Below are 18243 nucleotides of genomic sequence, written 5' to 3'. Positions count from 1 at the left end.
TACATTTCCAGGGATGATGTACTATTCACACACTAACAAAAGAAGAAAATAGTCTCTGTTGATGATAGGAAAAGACTCTTCAGCCTATTGAACTGTTCTGTTAACCTTAGACAAAGCCCTGTAATACAACCTAATTGTGAGGATGCCAAACAGTTTTTATAAATGTCCTCAGACCTAATGTCTTTATATCTAGCCACCCAAAATGAAGACAAAAATATTCCCAAAGGAGCTATACCCACGGGAATGTGACTGGGCATAAACAATTAGATTTAGAAACATAATTTTACATTGGATGCAGATGCAAACACAAAGCCTCAGCTAGGTGTGCAGAACACCCTGCTTTCTCATGGAGCTGCCCCCCTCTCTAAAGAAGTCCTCCGTAACTAGAAAAGCATATATTTGGATGGCGAGAGCAAGGTGAACTAAATTCCACCTTTGGATTATGGACTTAGAATCATGGAACAGTTTGGGTTGGAAGGGACCTTAAAGATCATCCAGCTCCAACCCCCCTGCCCTGGGCAGGGACACCTTCCACCAGACCAGGTTGCTCCAAGCCCCATCCAACCTGGCCTTGAACACTGCCAGGGATGGGGCACTTCCAGTGGTTCCCTCCAATATAGTGCTAACCTTACCCTCCCTTTTCTAAATTTTTTTTTTTTGCAAAAATATCCAAACCGATGGTGGTGATGGGTGCTATTCCAACATAAATAATAACCCACGGTTAGGAAGCCGCATAACGCTTTAAAACTGGAAAGGGACTGACCTGCAGAGGATTCAGGTACAATTGCAGGGCTGTAGAGTCCCTGGAGGCACACCGCATTGGCAAAGCGTATTGGAAAGCTCTGGCCGTGTGTTGATGGATGCATCACTTACCCGAATATGGATCTGCTCTCCCACTGTGGGAGCACTCTCCCTTTCCCTCTTGACAGCCAACAAGTCAACGAGAGGACGGATGGTCATTCCCTGCAGCATAACCACAAAGACAAAAATCAGCCTTTCTTTGCATCAACTGTTCTGAGTGGTACCGGCACTGGAACAAAAATCACCAGCGTGGGTAGGAGCCACAGCTACCTCGTTCTTTGCCAGAACAAGACCTGCTGTTTGAGCTAGGCCCCTCTCATCTGCTCAGTTTTATTAGCATGATAAAATCTGCGAAGCTTCGACAACGCTAGAAACTCTGTTCTCCCAACTATAAGCCAAATATTTTGTTTGCTCGTGGTAGTAGCCTGTCAAAGGGAGCTCACGTGCAGGCTCCAGGCGGGGGGTAGGCAGAGAGGGCCGCTCTCCTCATCTGGCATCTCAAAGACCACAAAACGCCAACCAATAATTTCAAGGTCAAGCCTGTGGCTTACTATTGCTTGTAGCCTACCAGATGGAAAGGGGCTTGAAACATTCAAAATTCAAATGCCTGAAACGATGACAGTCCTTGAGATTTCACAGCATGCAGCCTCCGCCAGCATTTGTCTGCTAACTTTTTGAGTATTATATGTCACGGATCATTACTCCAATGATCTTTGGTGGCCAGTCGGTGGCTAAGTTTACTAATCAAAGTATCCACCTGGTGGGAAGGGTCAAGGGAAGAGTTTTAATGTCCTTTAAGCCTCATGAGAGAACTTCTAAAATGCTGCTGCGATGCGTTTCTTAGTCTGGCTTTGGTACAAAATGACTTTTCTAGGACATGTTTACAGCAAAAATGATGGAGTAGTTGATGTTTATGACTTCTGAATGTCACAAATGCTGGCACAGAGGACAGTTGAACACATTTTTAATTACAGAAACAATTAATGTGTCATTTTAATAACTAATAGCAATAAAAAAAAATGCATCGCTATTCAGAGCAAATAACAAAACTCAAAAATTCAGAAATAACAGATATTACAAAAATTAAGTAGAGACTAAGCAGTTTGGTCTCTTGCCTTCACTGGATAATCAGCTGCATTTGTTTTCATTTTAAAGTGGCATTTTGGAGTTTTGTGACCAGGAATCCTAAATTTAGAAACACCTGGATTCCTTTGGCCCTTCCTGACCTTGGGAGCATTGTGGGAATCCCACGTGTCATTTCAGGCCACGTATCATTTCACAACACACCTGTAGTCCCCTGTGATGCTCCTCCACCCCCCAGGGATAACTCATCTGGAGTGCATCACCCAATGCTGATGGCTTTATCATGGCTCACACAAAGTTTTTCTTCCGCCAGCGATCCAGTAGTTAATGGGTCAGTGTAGGCAGCAAACAAACAAACAAAAAATCCTCTTCACAATTATTATATTTGCTAACAATTTCATGGAAGGGGTCAGCGGCCAATAGACTGAGAGAGTGAACTTCAAATGGAGAACATGGTATTTCATTTTTAAACCGCACTGAAAGGCAGAACAATGAGGGCTTTTTGTGACATTCCAGACAAGCCCACAGCTCCTTGGAGGACTTTCTGGTCTACGTGGCACATATCCAGGCCTGCTTGGAAGAGCTGAGGACTTGACAACTGCTCAGTCGACCTTCTCAAAATTATTAACCAGGCTTGTTGTGGGAAGAGCCTTATGTAACTGAGTTAGGCCAAAATAGATGAGTTTCCTGGGTTGTGTAATGCACTGATAGACCCATGTATGGACAAGCCCAACTGCTTACACATTGGTCATTAGTCTGTGCAGCATGAGGCCTTTCAGACAGCATGGTCAGGATTTCCAAGAAAATGAAGTAGGTTTGTGCTCTGACAAGATGCCTTGCTGGCTTTTACCAACTTAAAGGAGCCCAAATCATCTCTCCCCTAGCTTCTGTCCTATCTGAACACAGACACCCCCCACGAAGCCTGTATTGATATCACTGTCAACATAAAGAAAACTTATCGCACAAAACAACAACAACAAAAGAATCCACTATCCACAGAAGCTGTTTTGTAGCCAATATTTCACTTGTCCTTTCCACCCAACGTGACATGCACCATGCAAGAAGCTGGGATATTAAAGATGGTCACTCTTCAATCCTGCATCCATCGACGTGGCTGGCAGCAGTGCCACAGTCTTCAGAAGCTGTAGGACTCCTTTGCAAAGCCAGGTTTCTGAAGGTTCATCTTAATACCTGCTTCTGTTTTATTTACCTACGTTTTCTGTGCTGAGCTACAGTAATATCTTTCCAGTTCAGCTTTTCAGCAAGTTTCCTTTTTTTTCCGCCCCTGTTCTCGTGGTGGCCTCAGCTACACAATACTGCAGGTATCTGGAGCCTGAGCAAAGTCTGTTTTTATAGATGCTATGTTCCCGCTGAATGGCTGAAGGTCAAGGGGTCGCCCTGCCGACACGTACCCACGGGGGACCCTGTTTAACTCTCACCCTTTTGCATGGGGATGACATCACCAGTTGAGCTTTGAGTTTACACAAAAGCCCTTTTCCCGGTCCTGGGAAGGATTTTCCGAAGCCTCGGCAGAATGGAGCTGCTGCCTTAGAACAACCTTTGTCTGAGACTCAAGAGCGTCTCTGCATGAGCGGACGTGCCTAGTGACCGTATCTTTTCAATTTCTGACCCGCATTTGCATCTTAAAACTTGTCAACCTCCGCCTAAGTACGCTCCCCCCACCCCTGGCCCCTGCTCTCTCCTTTCAGGCTGAAAACTGCCCCCAGTCCAGCTGCCCCGCGGGTCTCGGCTCCGAGCCCATCGGCACGTCGGACTCGTTGACCATTTTTTCAGCTCGTGATGTGGATTAGGCGGACGCGGGGAAGCGGAGAGTCAACCCCAACCCTCCACGTTGCCCAACACCCCCACCTGAGGGGGTCAGGGAGGCCAAGTGGAAGGACCTTGCTCTTGCGGGGTGATGCCCAGCCATGGAGCCAGTGGGCAGCTGTCACCGTGACCCACCATCGCCCACAGCCTCCGCAGCGGCTCTGCTCCCTCCGTCCGAGGGCAGGAGGTGGGCAGCCCCGGCTCAGCAGCTCCGCACCGACCTCACGCCCTTGAGCAGGAGCTCCCGGGGAGTTTTTCTTTACGGTGTCTTTCCCAGACCCCCATCCCACTTGCTTCAGCAAGTGGGCACAGAGGAGAGTTGAGCATTAACATCCCTTTTCTGCACGGCGTCTTTCCCAGCCCCCCCATCCCACCTGCCCTAGGGATGGGTTCAGAGGAGACCCACTCTGAACTTTTTTGGCACAGACATCAGCCTCGCTCACTTCAGGACCAGACAACCCCAATTTTTCCACCCCATCCTCCTTCAAACGTGCCAGCGTTTGGCAGGTGAAGGAAAAGGGGTGCCTGCAGAGAAACCCTGCGAGGAGCCTCACCCTTACAGACTTGCTGCTGGGCAGGGAAGAGCAAGGAGAGATAGCCAAAATCTTCATCCCACGGGAAGCTGCAAGAACTCTTTTACCAGTAGATGTCAGGGCAATGCCGGGAGCTGCTGCCTGCCTGCCTGCTCCCGAGCAGGGCTGCGCTGCACCCTGGAGTCCAGCAACTCCTCAGCTTGTGCCTAAGGGAGGGAAAAATCCTTCTCCATCATACCCCCGGGGGGCTGCTCCTTCAGAATCCGTGAAAAATAAAAGCATGTTAAGTAAGGAGAGCAATACCAGCACCAAGTTGTGCCCCTGTCCCAGCTGCAGGCTGGCTAGCGTGGGTCCTTGCCCACTTGCCCACTATGTAACTGCAGGCAGGGGCAGATGTGGTAGCTCCCATGGGCTCCCCAAAAGCAGTTCAAGCTGCAGATGCTCCTACAGCCCATTTTCTAGAGGATTGGGCTTTGCAAAAAACACCCACAGCAGAAATCAGTCTTTAAAAAGATTAAAAAAAAAAAAAAAAATTGTGCTTTCAACAATAAACCCAATTATCTCAGAGCAACTAGTGCTGTGAGGGTCAACCTCTGTCCCCTACCCTGGCAGTGGGGGGGTTAACACATCCACAGCCTCCCCCTGATGTGGGCAGGTTGCATTCGCTTGCAGAAGCTTCCCCGCTGGGTAGGAAACAGCCCAAGAATCACCAGGGCAGAAAAAGAAAGCAGGTAGCAACAGGGCTTAGGGATCAGTTACAAAAGAAAAATGAGAGGCAAATAAATAAAATGTGCTATGACTTTTTTAGTTGCTTCTGATTTTCCTTGCTTTTATAACAAGTAACACACCCAAAATTTTTTTCCGGTGGAAGAGTTAAAGCAATCCCCTTCCTGCTGCATCATCATAAAATAACTGCAGCTGCTTTGCTGCATGAATGTGAAAACATCTCAGGCATATATACAAAACATTTTGATAAACAACTAATGACTGTTGTTGCTTCCGCTGTTGCATGCCCCAATAAAATGGAACTCATTCTCAGAAAATGATAAGTCGTCACTCCTTCAAAATGAGGCTCCTTTAAATTGTCCCACTTGTGAACTACCAAAACTGAGATGACCAAACCATAAACCTCTTTTAAAATTCTTGCTGCCCATGTTCAGAAGGTTTGGAGTATCTCCAGTATCTTCCGTCTTCTCACCTTTGGGATCAGGAAAACTGACCTTCAGTACTGCATGGCTCAGGCAGCATTTCTTTTCGTGACAAGGCCTACGATAACAACTGGTTCTTACCTTGCTCAAACAGCAAACTAGTTGTAGAGGCTGATTTGTGTTGGCTTTGCTCTCGCATAAAACACGTAAAAGCACTACTTCAGAGAGGAAACCTATGCCAGCATCATTCTTCACAATTTTCACCACTGCTACACAAATATGGATGGACCAGATCAAAGATGGGACAAGTTATCAGGGGAAATGCTACAGCAGATGTTGTAAGTCAACAGCTGCTAGTCAACCTCACGAACGTGTGACACATTCTCACACCTTCTGCCTCTTTCAATAATAATTTTAAATTTTTATATGCCAACCACTTGATGGAGGGCAAGTTTCAATAAATGGTAAATCCTTATATCCATCTAATGGTTTAGTACTGGTTACTTGTCCGGAAAAAAAAACATCCTCATTCTTTACATCTGCTGGTGACACCGAGATTGTTTTTACCTGTACGAACACGGTGAAGAGGATGACAACAGTTGTTGCTGCAATGAAGAGCTTCTTTCTGTGAAAGTCAGGAAGCAAGAACACCAAAGAGAAACAAATGGCCCCTCGGAGACCCCCATACGCTATAATGAATTGGTCTTTGCTGGTGATGGTGTTCACGTGAAATCTATTCACAAAGAAAGTCAGCACGAGAACCCCTGAAAAGCAGGAAAGAAGATGGGAGCACATCAAACAAAAAGAGCAATTAGATAAAACTCATAACCTTATGATATATTTTACAGTAAAACATCACTAAACTGGTAAACACCAACCACGAGGAACTGGCCAGGGCCCAAGGTATTATATTCCCAATATGCCACTGGAGAATGGCTTTTCTTCCACAGCCTGGTCCAACAGGTTTGCATTTGATTTGTCCAGATAAAAATTAATCCCCAACACATTTCTGATTTGGGGGATTACAAACAGCATTGACTGGCCATAGTTCTGGGGGTTTGTACAACTACAAAATTTTAGGTAGCTCATCTTGTATCAAATTCTCTTGGTTTTTAACTCAGCCTTGTGCTTATCACAGTCCAGCTGGGAAACCAGAGTTTCCTTCAGAAGGACTCTGAACTGGGCAGGGGAGTTTTAGTGTCATCCCGCTCCCATGACTGCGGCTCCCCAGACCGTACCCGTTACCTGGTGACTCCGTGTTAAGCACCAGCTAAATACTGAATAAACAATAACTACTGGCAGCATAGGATGTATTAGCACATCTATTTTGACCGTAGTTAGTTAAAGTTTTTAGGGCAATCCTATGGTCACGTGCCAGCTGAAATTTTACATCTACCGGCATAATGATACAGAGCCAGATTCTGAGAATTGAAATATTAATTGATTTATTCTAATTGATGATAACAAATGATTGAATTGCTTGGATTATAAACGCTTTCAAGGCAAACCACCAGCAACAATTTAGCCACCAGTTACCCTCTGATTTCCAAAAGTTTCCAAGCAGTAGCCAAAGCACTCTAAATATTTGATGTATATTCTGCCGGCATTAATGTTGTTTCTTCACAAATCTTGCCCTCAAAGATTTATACCGTGTGAATTTAAGACTACGTAAGGTGACACAGCAATTGATGTAATTTATAGTCATTTGCAAATACATAAGCAGATGCAGAAAGGTACAAAAAGTCAGGCCTTAAATCAGTAAGCCGTGATCTTAATACCAACAGATATGATCAACATCTTATTTCCTGAAGATTAATGGCCATTTTGAGAACTGATGACACAGACTGTCATTGACTTTTGCAAGGAATTAGCTGGATCTCCATCACTATTGCTTTTCTAAAGGGTGTTTGTAAGAGAAATAAATGTCCAAAATAGTGCACTTGTAATGTACATATCAAACATCTTCACACGCATACAACTAAAAATATCTGAACTTTGATTGCACATCAGACCAGTTGGAAGAAAACAAAAAGCTGGGAGGAATAGGGAACTCAATTAACTGAACCTTGCAATACCTTCTCCATCCCCTGAGCACCGTGGAGCTGCTGCCCAGACCAGCAGATGTGAAGTACTTTGGTTTCAAGGTTCTTTGTAACTTTAAAAAAAAAAAAACCAAACCATACCTCAGATCACATCTTCAGCTACTGTAAGCTCAGGCAGTACCAATGATTTAAAGGAAGAAAATTTACTTGAGCTGATATCCTGGCTTTTGTCTTAATTTAATCCTTCCTCATAAATTACTATTAGCATTCCCTAAACTAATTCAAGGCCAGTTTGCTCCAAGAGATGACATACAACTAATCATTTTGAACAGAATATATTTTCTTCTGGAGATACACCTTGAAAAAGCGCAGAAGGAAATCTCCCCAGTACTTGGATAACAGTAGAATACTAGTGTTGTCGTGCAGTTAATGCATTTTGCTTTTTAGATGACCTCTTATAGCAAAGGAATTCCAGTCCCCAGGCTTCAGCAGAATCATTTCTCATTTAAGAGCACTACGAGGGTCCAATAAAGGACTAAGGTACAACATACATACTAACCCCAGTGCTGTCAACCCCAAAAGTCCCCAATTCCTGCAAGCAAACTCTATGGGCACCTCCCATTTCTGGATCAGTGCTTCAAGCACGTCCAGAGCTGTCGGATGGGTCTGAGCAGGTCAGGATTTAATCCCAACCACCATCTCCAAGGCAGGAGTTTCCCAGCCCGGCTTCATGCAGCACCCTGCCCGACTTCCCTCCTCCCGGCACACCTACGGCTCTCCAGGAAGGTGCTGCAGAAAAGGGGCACCCTATTCAGGATCAGATACGCAAGATGATTTTTCAGCCCTGGTTTGTGCATTCTTATTTAATTCAAGCGGGATTTGAAATATAAAGAGGGGTTTCTTTCCTGGCTGCAGCGCTGAGCCCTTCTCTAATAATGTGCTGCATAATTTGAGAATGCAATCAGAAGAGCTGTGTTTGGAGAGCCAGAGGATTTTCAGATTGCTTCTGCAATGTTACTAAGTTCCTTACGTCCTGCAATGAAGAATTTTTGAACCAAAAAAAGATAAACTCACTCAGAACTTCCTTTCATGTGAGCAAATAATTTAAGGGAAAACCGCTTAATCATAATAAAACATTTGAACGTATGCACAACTAATAAGCATGTTTCCAAGCGCATTTAGAGCGCACAGTTATTAAAACAAACCTTGGCATGTATTAACAGCTAATAAAACCCATTCTGCTATGTCTTGCTAATCATGACCTATCCTATTTAAGCAATTTCTTGAAGTGTCTATCAAATTTGAGTTCACTTTCTTTGACTCAGTTGTTTTCATCGTGACTGATCTCAAGAAGATTATCTTTAGCCGCAATTATCAGGAGAGTATTTTCATGCATAGCTCTCTTCTTCTTGTTATCGCTAAGTCTTGGTCACTTTTTTACTGTGAGGTTGGTCAAACACTGCAGTAGGTTTCCCAGGGAGGCTGTAGAGTCTCCGTGCATAGAGATAATCAAAAGCCGTATGGACAGTCCTGCTAGATGACCCTGCTTAAGCAGGGGTTTGGACCAGATGTTCTCGAGAGGTCCCTGCCAACCTCAGCAATTCCCTGATTCTGTGCAAGTCTGTCATTCTTAGTCCTTAGCTGAAGTTCTTGAGTAGGAGCAGAAGCATCCTCACATTTTAGGTCCCAATTGTTATCTACCCAGCTTACTGCTCTTCTGTAAAGCAGAACAGCATCTCCAGGGACAGCTGTTTGAAGGTTCCTCCAGTTGCCCATTTAAGGATGCTGCTGCACACAAACTTGGTATGAATTAAATCCCTTAAATCTCTGCAATTCAGAATATGCAGTCAGAGGCCCCATGCTTTTACACAGCTCTCTGATCCCACGCTATGTACTTACAGCCTCCCTCCTGTCGTGAGGATATGCTGAAATGGAAGAGGAGATCATGGCAATCAAAGGAGAGACTAAGACAGAGGTGTCAATAAAATAGATGTCGTGAGAATTTCTATTTAGCACCAGTGCTGTCTATGGTGAGTGCAGAGACTAGCAAACTGCAGTAAAATGCAAAACTTGCTATTGAGCAAGTGATGGAGGAGGGAAGCACCAGTCCTTGTGTTCACATCTGGGATAACCACACATACAGAGCGAGCAGAAAAGGATGATGGTGGGGACAGGAGCATTCTCTCATTTAATGGAATCATGTTGTTCACTCCCATAAATAATAATAATATATATTAAAAAAAAAAAATCTATAATTTCATCATACCTAGTGCTCTCCAAATGAGACAGAAAATGACAGTGAAGCAAATGTATGGCCAGTTCCACTCATGATTTTCTCCAATGGTGGAAACTCCAAGAAAGATGAAGATGAGGGTATCGCTAACACTGCTCCACATCTTCATGAAGTATTTGACTGTGGTGTGAGACTTCAGAGAGATGTTGGCCTCCACGTAACGTTTCATGCCCATGGCACAAGCAATGATGCTGAGAAAATGAAACAATAATTTTTTCTACTTAAGCACACAAAATCGAGACATTGTCATTTATAAAAAAATAGGCTTCATCAAGTCTTAGATGTTTTCAGACATCTCACTGGCTAGTGGTTCACTTCCTACATCAGTCCAATAATACCAGGAGGACCACCAGGACAATAAGATACCATATATGTTGACCAGACTATCCGAATCTGCTTTTTAACAGATAAACAACTCACATTCTATTGCATTTATCATAGCCACACAGCAATACCTATAATTAACTACACTCAGCTCTTCCCATCACAATACGCTGTTTTCAGTTCTTTAACTTTGCCACACTCCAACCATCTGGGCTGAACGGTTTCATGCTTAGGAGCCCACATTACCTGTTTTGCCCGGATGAGAGAAAGACATTTGAGGGAATGGGAGACTTGTTTCTCATGCTGAGAAATGTGTAAATAGGAATTCTGTGAGTTTGGCTGATATCTGGTCACTACAGCAGATTCTTGTAGGACTCGGAATTGGTGTAGTTTAAGAGCAGACCAAATGCTGCACTCCACGCAAGGGACAAAAGCTAATCTTAAGTTGGAGAAACTCAAGCATACGACGTACCTCACACTGTATATTCCTAAGCCTGACCAGACTTGCACTATATATTATTTGGGTACATCCTGGAAGCCATTGACTCCATGCAACTAAGAGACAATAAAATGCTCAAGCACACTCATAAGGCTGCACAATGAGCCAAGAAATGCTGTTGCTATAGTCGGAACATCTGACCTCCTCAGGTATTGCATAGCCAAGGTCACTTCAGAAGAGTGCAACACTAACTAAAATTTCTGCCTTGCAATTTTTCATGGATAATTGGTTCTTCAAGTTACAGGGTACATGTGGTTAGTCTAATTCATCAGCTTTTCAGATCAATACATTTTCAGGCCAGCAATCTTAGAAGGTCGAAACAATTGAGTGCTCAAAAAGTCAAAGCTCCATTTTTTACAGTTTAACCTGGACAGAAATGTTTTTGTTCTAAATATTGTACCAACAAGAGCAAAATGGCTTTACGTTTCCGAGATCTGATTCCATTGGTATGTGGTAAGGCCATCTACACAGAGTTTTATTGCATTACAAATTCCTTTCACAGGGGACATCTTGGTAACTCTCTTTACCTTATATCACACGCGGACAAGTCCACAGAGAAGTAGATCCTTGGCTTGCAGAAGTGCACCGGGGTCTGGCAGACTGACTTTAAACACCAGCCGTGACCAGGACAGGTAAGTGACCCATATAGGTGCAAATAGGTGTTTAAGAGAGGTGGTGGCCTCCGCAGCACATTATCCATAACGTATCCTCTCAGCTAAGAGCTATTCAGAAAACAGCCGTGCAACTACCGCTTTGTAGTGAAAGCATCATATTTAACCCCAGAATTTCACAAAGGAGATTCTTTGCATTATTTGGGCTTTGATGGAAAAAAACCCAGGTTGCCCCCAGGCCCCAGCAAACAGGACAGTTTGCAGCTGGGCAGAGCTGACTCTGCTCTGGTTGTGGTTTTATAACCTGTATGAAACCAAAGACCTCGATTCTCTCCTCCACAGCTATTTATTTATTTCAGGAAGACACCGTCGGCCACTGCACTGCTGCTCCTAACCTGCACCGCTGCTAGCAAAAGCAGAGTAAGGCTCCTTTCCTCCTGGCTCACCAGTGAATCACTAGCACATCTTCCCTGCCACAACTCGGCGTCTATTGCTGGACCGAGACACAAAGGGATGGACAACACCGACATTCATTTCTGCTCTACGTAAAGCACTAAGGAAATCAGCAACACTTATGGGAAAATACTTATCAGATATTTGGTTGGAACAACAAATAAGAAATTAGAGGAAAAAAAAAATACTTTTTCAAATGAATACGCACTTCCACCCACTGAGAGTTACTGATTAGTGGGCTTTGCATTAAAACAAAAAAAACCCAACAAATACACACTTTTCTATTTATTTCACTTAAAAATAATTGTTATTTGTTTTTCCTCATCGCCATGAAAAAAGCCATACTTTTTTTGAAGGAGGAAGAAACGGTTGGGTTTGTCTGAAATTAAAACTGGGCTTCAGGGAGAGGACTTGTAGTGAAGGCACAGGATATGAAAGGTCAGGCTCAGAAAAGCCATGATACTCTTCCTGGGGAAAGAGATCCTGTTTTATCCAGCAGCGCGAGACCAAGATTCAAATCCCTTTTTCATCTAATGTTGTTTGAGTTCACAAACTTTTGAGAACTGTTTGAGTTCTTTCATCTCCTAAGAAAATGCACCAATACTTAAAAAATGTTCTGAAACTGGTCTTTTTTGATTTATCCTTTTTAGACTGACCCACTTTGCATAAAGCACTGAACCAGAAGGAGCAACAGGGATTGAACCACGGGCTAAAAAGAAAATAATAAATTCTTCTGTATCTGCCTCAATAAATAAATAGTGGGTAAAATAGTTCCAGCTAGAAACTAAGAAATCCAACAAGTATTTATGGGCAAGAGACTTCCAGAACCGTGGTTTGGGAACAGTCATTGGAAAGTGGATATGGGTTCAGATTCACAGAGAGGGAATAAACTTGACCTGTCCTGTCACAGCTTCAAAGACGGACACTGCCACTAGGGCAAAGGGGACAAAAAAAAAAAAAAAAAAAAAATCTAACTAAAAAACATTTGCAGACCTGTTTAGCAGATTGGGTTGCATTCACAGATTTTTTTTTTTTTTTTTTTTTTTTTTTTTGGACTACGTAGAATTGATTTTTTTGGCAATCAAATTATTTTTCAAGGAAACAAACTGCCAAGATCTGCTTCTTATAATACAGTATTCCCTGGTCACAAATGACTGAACTGTTTGAAATCAAGATATATAAAAGAGGTATTTATAATTTGGCAATTATAAGACCAGCAGTGGAGGAATCAGCTGCCTTTGCAATTGTTTTGCTTTAGAAACAATGCATTATTCAAAAGAATAGAAAATGGGTTCCATAATGGGTACAGTAGATTGTGATTGATAGAAGTAGACACCATTAGGATTGAATGTTTTCTGCTCTATGATGATTATGCAGCCTATTTATTTCACTGTTCTGTCTTACGCTCCTATAAATAGGCTTTCTCTTACCTATTCCCAGAGCTAGAATTGTTTTCAGTAATGCTAGAATATTGCTCCTATTAACCATTCAAGGAAACCAAATCTGCAAGATATAGGAATGGTTTATATCCGAAGAAGTACCATTAGTTTTAAAATAGATCTCCCAGATACTCCTGTGTCTAGCTGGTACCTGACAATTTTTTTTTATGTTTATCTTCATTATGATCAGATTTATAGTTGTTTACACTGTAGCTATCAATGCAGTCTAAGCACACTTTGTAGTCTTTTGGAAAATGTAAAATAGTTGGTTGTGCTCCTCAGCACCAGCTGACTTAGTTTAGGTAGGAGAACCAAACGCAAGAGATATCAGCCCACAGAAACCCGAAGGACTGGATCACTCTGTTTTTCATCTGTCTCTGCTTTCCAAGGTGAGGTTTCTTTGACCATTAGGATTATTGTATCTATTTTTTTTCCTCAGCACCTGCTCTGCAAGGAAAACGCACAACAAGGTAAGCATGAAGCTCAATTACCTCTCTTAAAACTGAAGGATCTGGCCCCAAATTATTCATTTTATCGAAAGATCTACCCAGTAAAAAGAAAAATAAATTAACTGTATTATCTATAAGTTACAATTTGTGAGAGACTGAATTTAAAGAAACAAACAGTTTCACTTCGCTGATCCGAAAAGTTGCATGGGGATACACGAGATGGTGTCTGATGCAGCGTGGGACTCGGCTGCCGGAGCCAGGCAGTCCCTGTCTGCCCCAGGTTGCTGTACCCTCGTTGTACAAAAGCTTCACAGAGAAAACCTGCCAGGACTCTAAAGTGTTCTTCAAAAATCTAACTAGAAAACATTTGCAGAGCTGTTTAGCAGATTGGGTTGCATTCACAGATTTTTTTTTTTTTTAATTTTTTTTTTTTTTTTGGACTATGTAGAATTGCTGTAGTAAACTGCAAGCAGTTTTGGTTTTAGTACCTTTGAAATCTTGATCTCCGACACCTTCGGCTGAAATTGGTCAGCAGATTTCCAGCATTACTGGAGGTGGAGAGGAGATGGATGACACCCTCACTCGGGAGACCAGCCAAACTCGTCAGCTGTGTCTGAACTTCTGGCGGTAAGTCAGAATCTCCAAAGCAGAGGTTTCCACTAGAGCCCTCCACTCCCAACCAGTAGGAATATTTCCAGGCTTCAGCTCTGCAGGGGATTCCCAACTCCCACCCCATCACGCGCTTTGCTCTGTCACCACAAGGTCTGCCCCAGCACGCCCGTGGGGCCACCACCCGAAGCCAGCTGGTAGGTAAGGTGTGCAGAGGAGGAGCAAGATGCTAGAACAGACGTGCTGTAAACTGAGACCAAACCTTTCCGAGGAGTCGATTAAATACTCCTTGGAGCTCTTCAAATGTTGGTTTTGACTAGCCCACACATGGAAAACAACAAAATATGCCAAGAAAGCCTCTTCTGCCTCTGCCAAATCTACTAGACATCTCGCTGCTTGAACGTCCAGGGTTTCCAAACAAAAACCATGGAGCTCAAATAAACATTCCTCAATAACCTACATAAACGGATCAGCTGTCGGAAGCTTGCCCAGCGGCAGTCATCTGGATTGCTTGTGACTCGCAGCTATTACCATTGATGTGTAATGTGTGAAACGGGCTTACACCTCTCGGCTCTTCCATAGGCTTTTATACTCGTTGTTTGCGGCTGTACACAGACTTCCAACTAAGCAAACCTACTTTAAAACTTTTTCTGATACTTTTCAGTAAATATCAGGTGAGATGCTGGGACATACTTACGCCACAATCCCCGAAAGGTGAAACATTTCGGCGGTGAGGTAGGAAAGATAGCTGTACAGGAAGACAAAGAGCGGTTCGATGACGCGAATATCCTTGGTGAATCGCGTGGTAAAGGCGGCAGTCATCCCAAAAGTAAGACCTACTAATACTCCTCCTAGCCCAACCACAAAGAATTTTCCGACTCCAGCAAAAACATCCACGCTTTTGATGGTTGGCATTTCACAGAAAGAACGAAATAGCTTGTAGAGCACCTGGGTGAAAATATGAAAGAGAAAACCAGCCTTTAACAAGATATTCACCAGACACGGCCGTATGTAGCAACGACGCTAAAACAGGCTGCTGGGATTTCTGCCGGTGCGGGGTCAGCATCCTTCTCTGGAGGTCAGGCTCCTGCCAGGGGAGTGCTGAGGCACTCGTGCATTTCTGTCTCCAGACATAGTCTTAGAGATGTTCACCTGAAAGCTGCTCAGGACCTCAGGCCAGAGAAGTGGACCAGGAGTCCTCTGCTAGAAGAGGCTGTTGACGCCTTTTCCCTCTGCAGACCTCACGTCCCACCTCTCGGCAACCAGCCCGTCCCTCCTCTGAACATTCAATACGCAAAAAAGACGCTAGTCCTTACCACCGTCACCGCGTCGTTCAGGAGCGATTCGCCGAAGACCAAAATGTGGAGCTTTTCGTTGACGTGGATCTCTTCGAAGACCGCTAACACCGCCACGGGATCCACGGCGGCGATCAGGCTGCCGAACAGGAGGTTGTGGAGCAACGACACGTCCTGCAGGCGAAAGGCTTTCACCTGGCAGATCCCGTACAGGGAAAAACCGATCCCAAACACGTTCCATATCGTCCCCACGACCGCGTAGAGGAGGATAGTGCCCATGTTCTCAAAAAAGGGACGGCTGGGCATGAAGTAACCTGCGTCAAGGACGATGGGTGGCAGGAGGTAGAGGAAAAAGATGTCGCTGTCCATAACAGGCGGTGACTTGTCGTTTAAGCCATAGATGATGCCCCCCATGATGAGTCCTACAAATATCAATAAACAGCTTTCGGGAACGACAGAAGGGAGCTTGTTATATAGGTGAAACCCTGGAAGGGGATGAATAGAAAAAAAAAAAAACAAAAGTATTATCTCATCAGCCCAAACTGGCTGAAGAGCACCAGCGAAGCTCCCCATGCCCCCACCTTCAGCAGGCTGTGCTTTGGAGTAGTAGTAGTACGTGCACACAATTAAGGTGAAGTCACCCGAGAACAAATTGGCTAGAAAATCTGAAAGATTACAAAAAAACCAAACCCCAAACTGTCCAAAATTACTGTTGGTTTAGACTGCAGTTCATCATAGCATAAGGTTAAAGACATATTTTTAGGTAATACGCAAATAGAAAAGTGAAATAAACTGCATAAATAAAAAGGTTTTTAGAATTATTTATGATGTAATCTAATTAGCATGCCATCTTCGGCACTAGTGTAAATAGCAACTGCTAATTTTAAACATAATACAGATTCCATACATCCAAAAAAATAATCACGAAAAAAGCATTCTCATTAATTATAAATGGTGCTGCTTTTAATATCATTTAATCATTAACACTTAGAGCTAAAGGTAACATTGAAAAAAGACCAATCAAGGCAGCCTTGTGCAACACCCGATGTTAGAGAGAAATGCTGACAACCACTACCAGTACTCTAGGTGAGTTATTAAAAGCAAGAAAGTAATTGAAACAAACCAAACTGGAATAGGAATAATAATAATAAAAGAAAATCTGTGATCATTATCATTTCTTCATGCATGTTAATAGAGTTGAGATCTCATCATATAATATGCAGAACAGCACAACAAAAAGACCATTTCCATCTGAAAGAAGTTCTGATCTAAATGAATCTCAGAGATTTCTCCCTTCTAAGGAAAAAAAAAAAAAAAAAAAAGAAGAAAAAAATGCTGTAAAATAACTTTTATAGCAGTAATTTAACAGAAGTGATCACAATTCCTGGAGGAGAAAAAAGAAAAAGAATATATAATTTCTATAATTTTCTATACCCAGTTTTTCAGGGGAAAAAAAAAGATAGGTCCAACTTACACAAAATATAATTTCTTAGGTAGCATTACACAGCTAGCCTCCTTGATGCAGAGAGATTTTATTTTAGGCTGCATAACACCCTGCACACTGACTGAACTATTCCTTGTGGCTGTCCAGGCACAGCATCCTTTTTTTGAGATCAAGGAGTCTTCATTTTCAGATGAAGATGTCAGCGGCCAACCTGCACGCAGCGCAGCTGGCAAGCTGACGGAGGTGAACGCACACCTTGGTACATAACTGCAGTTCGACAAAATTCCTGGAAACCCTGACAGTTTTCCCACTAAGAGCAACACCGTGCACAGGTGGGAACTTCTAAGATGGAAACGCGTCATTTCCAACCTAAAATGCAAACCGGGTAGTTATTTTCCACGCGTGCAGTACGTTTGGCACACAATACGCGCACCCTTGGGACTCGGCGCGTTATCTCAGGCTCCAAGATCGGCGAAGAGCCGAAGCAAAAGCCACCCCTGCCCACGCCGTCCTTCCCCACCCTCTCGAGACGCCTCACCTATTTTGGCCAAGGAGGCAAGCATGATCCAGAGCGTGATTTCGAAGGGGACTTGGACGTGCTGGTAATCCAGAGAGAAAAACGCGTGCTCCGAGGATTCGTTGCCCCGGGATTCCTCAGCAGCCCAGCTGACGTTCTCCGGGATCGCATCCTCCGGCAGCGGCAGCGGCGGGGAGCCCCGCAGGGCTCTGACCCCGGCGGCTCGGAGGATGGAGGAGAGCAAGGACCCAGCTAGGACGGCAGCTGCAGCTTTGCAGCCTGGTCTCTGCCCCTCCATCAGCCCTCGGAAGCCGTTTGCCGCCGGGATTCGGCCGTCGGCGGTACCCGCTGGCGCGGGCGAGCGGTCGGGAACGCTGCTGGAGACACTGGAGCTGGGCTCGCCGAAGTGAGAGGAGCGGCTGCTCCGCCTCACCCTGACTCTCCTCCCTGGTCCATTCGTTTCCAGCTGGGAGACCCTGCTGGAGAATTGCACCCTTTGGCACCACGTGCCCAAACAGGCAGAGGCTCCTCCTGCAGATGCCTCCCTGAAGAAATGCCCTCGCCTGCGCTTGGACTAACCGCCTACCTGTGCACGCTTGAGAAAGAGGCAAGTTGCATTTTAGCCCTAACCCTTGCCGTATTTTGGCTTCCAGTCTCTTAGAAATCCTTCTTGGAGGGGGAAAAAAAAACAAACCAAAAATAAATCTTTGCTGCTGCCAGAGCAGCCAGGCTTGGACGGAACAGGTCCCACATAAAACAGTCCCATCCAGAAATGGACCCATCTTACAGTGGACTTCACTGGATTTCTCCACTGCCCACAGTGAGAACACATGGCAGCAACTTTACTGATAACCACAGTTTCCATCTGGTAAATCA

The 18243-nt window shown here is 44.1% G+C and overlaps 1 protein-coding gene across 1 annotated transcript in view; it reads right to left on the bottom strand.

Moving 5' to 3' along the window:
- LOC115333824 (sodium/hydrogen exchanger 2-like) overlaps positions 1 to 17941 on the bottom strand; it is a 31166-nt gene extending 13225 nt beyond the window's left edge. Inside the window, exons 1-6 of the mRNA XM_029997301.2 lie at positions 17389 to 17941; positions 15428 to 15891; positions 14809 to 15059; positions 9701 to 9918; positions 5960 to 6156; positions 874 to 963 (exon numbers count right to left, since the gene is read on the bottom strand). Of these exons, the coding sequence (XP_029853161.1) occupies positions 874 to 963; positions 5960 to 6156; positions 9701 to 9918; positions 14809 to 15059; positions 15428 to 15891; positions 17389 to 17665 (1497 nt within the window). The 5' untranslated portion in view covers positions 17666 to 17941. The remainder of the gene's footprint in view (positions 1 to 873; positions 964 to 5959; positions 6157 to 9700; positions 9919 to 14808; positions 15060 to 15427; positions 15892 to 17388) is intronic.
- Positions 17942 to 18243: the final 302 nt, after the last annotated feature.

This window comes from Aquila chrysaetos, chromosome 21 (assembly GCF_900496995.4).
Source record: "Aquila chrysaetos chrysaetos chromosome 21, bAquChr1.4, whole genome shotgun sequence".
Lineage (NCBI taxonomy): Eukaryota > Metazoa > Chordata > Aves > Accipitriformes > Accipitridae > Aquila > Aquila chrysaetos.
The sequence above is the reverse complement of the archived record's forward strand: the minus strand, read 5'-3'. Positions and strand labels throughout refer to the sequence as shown.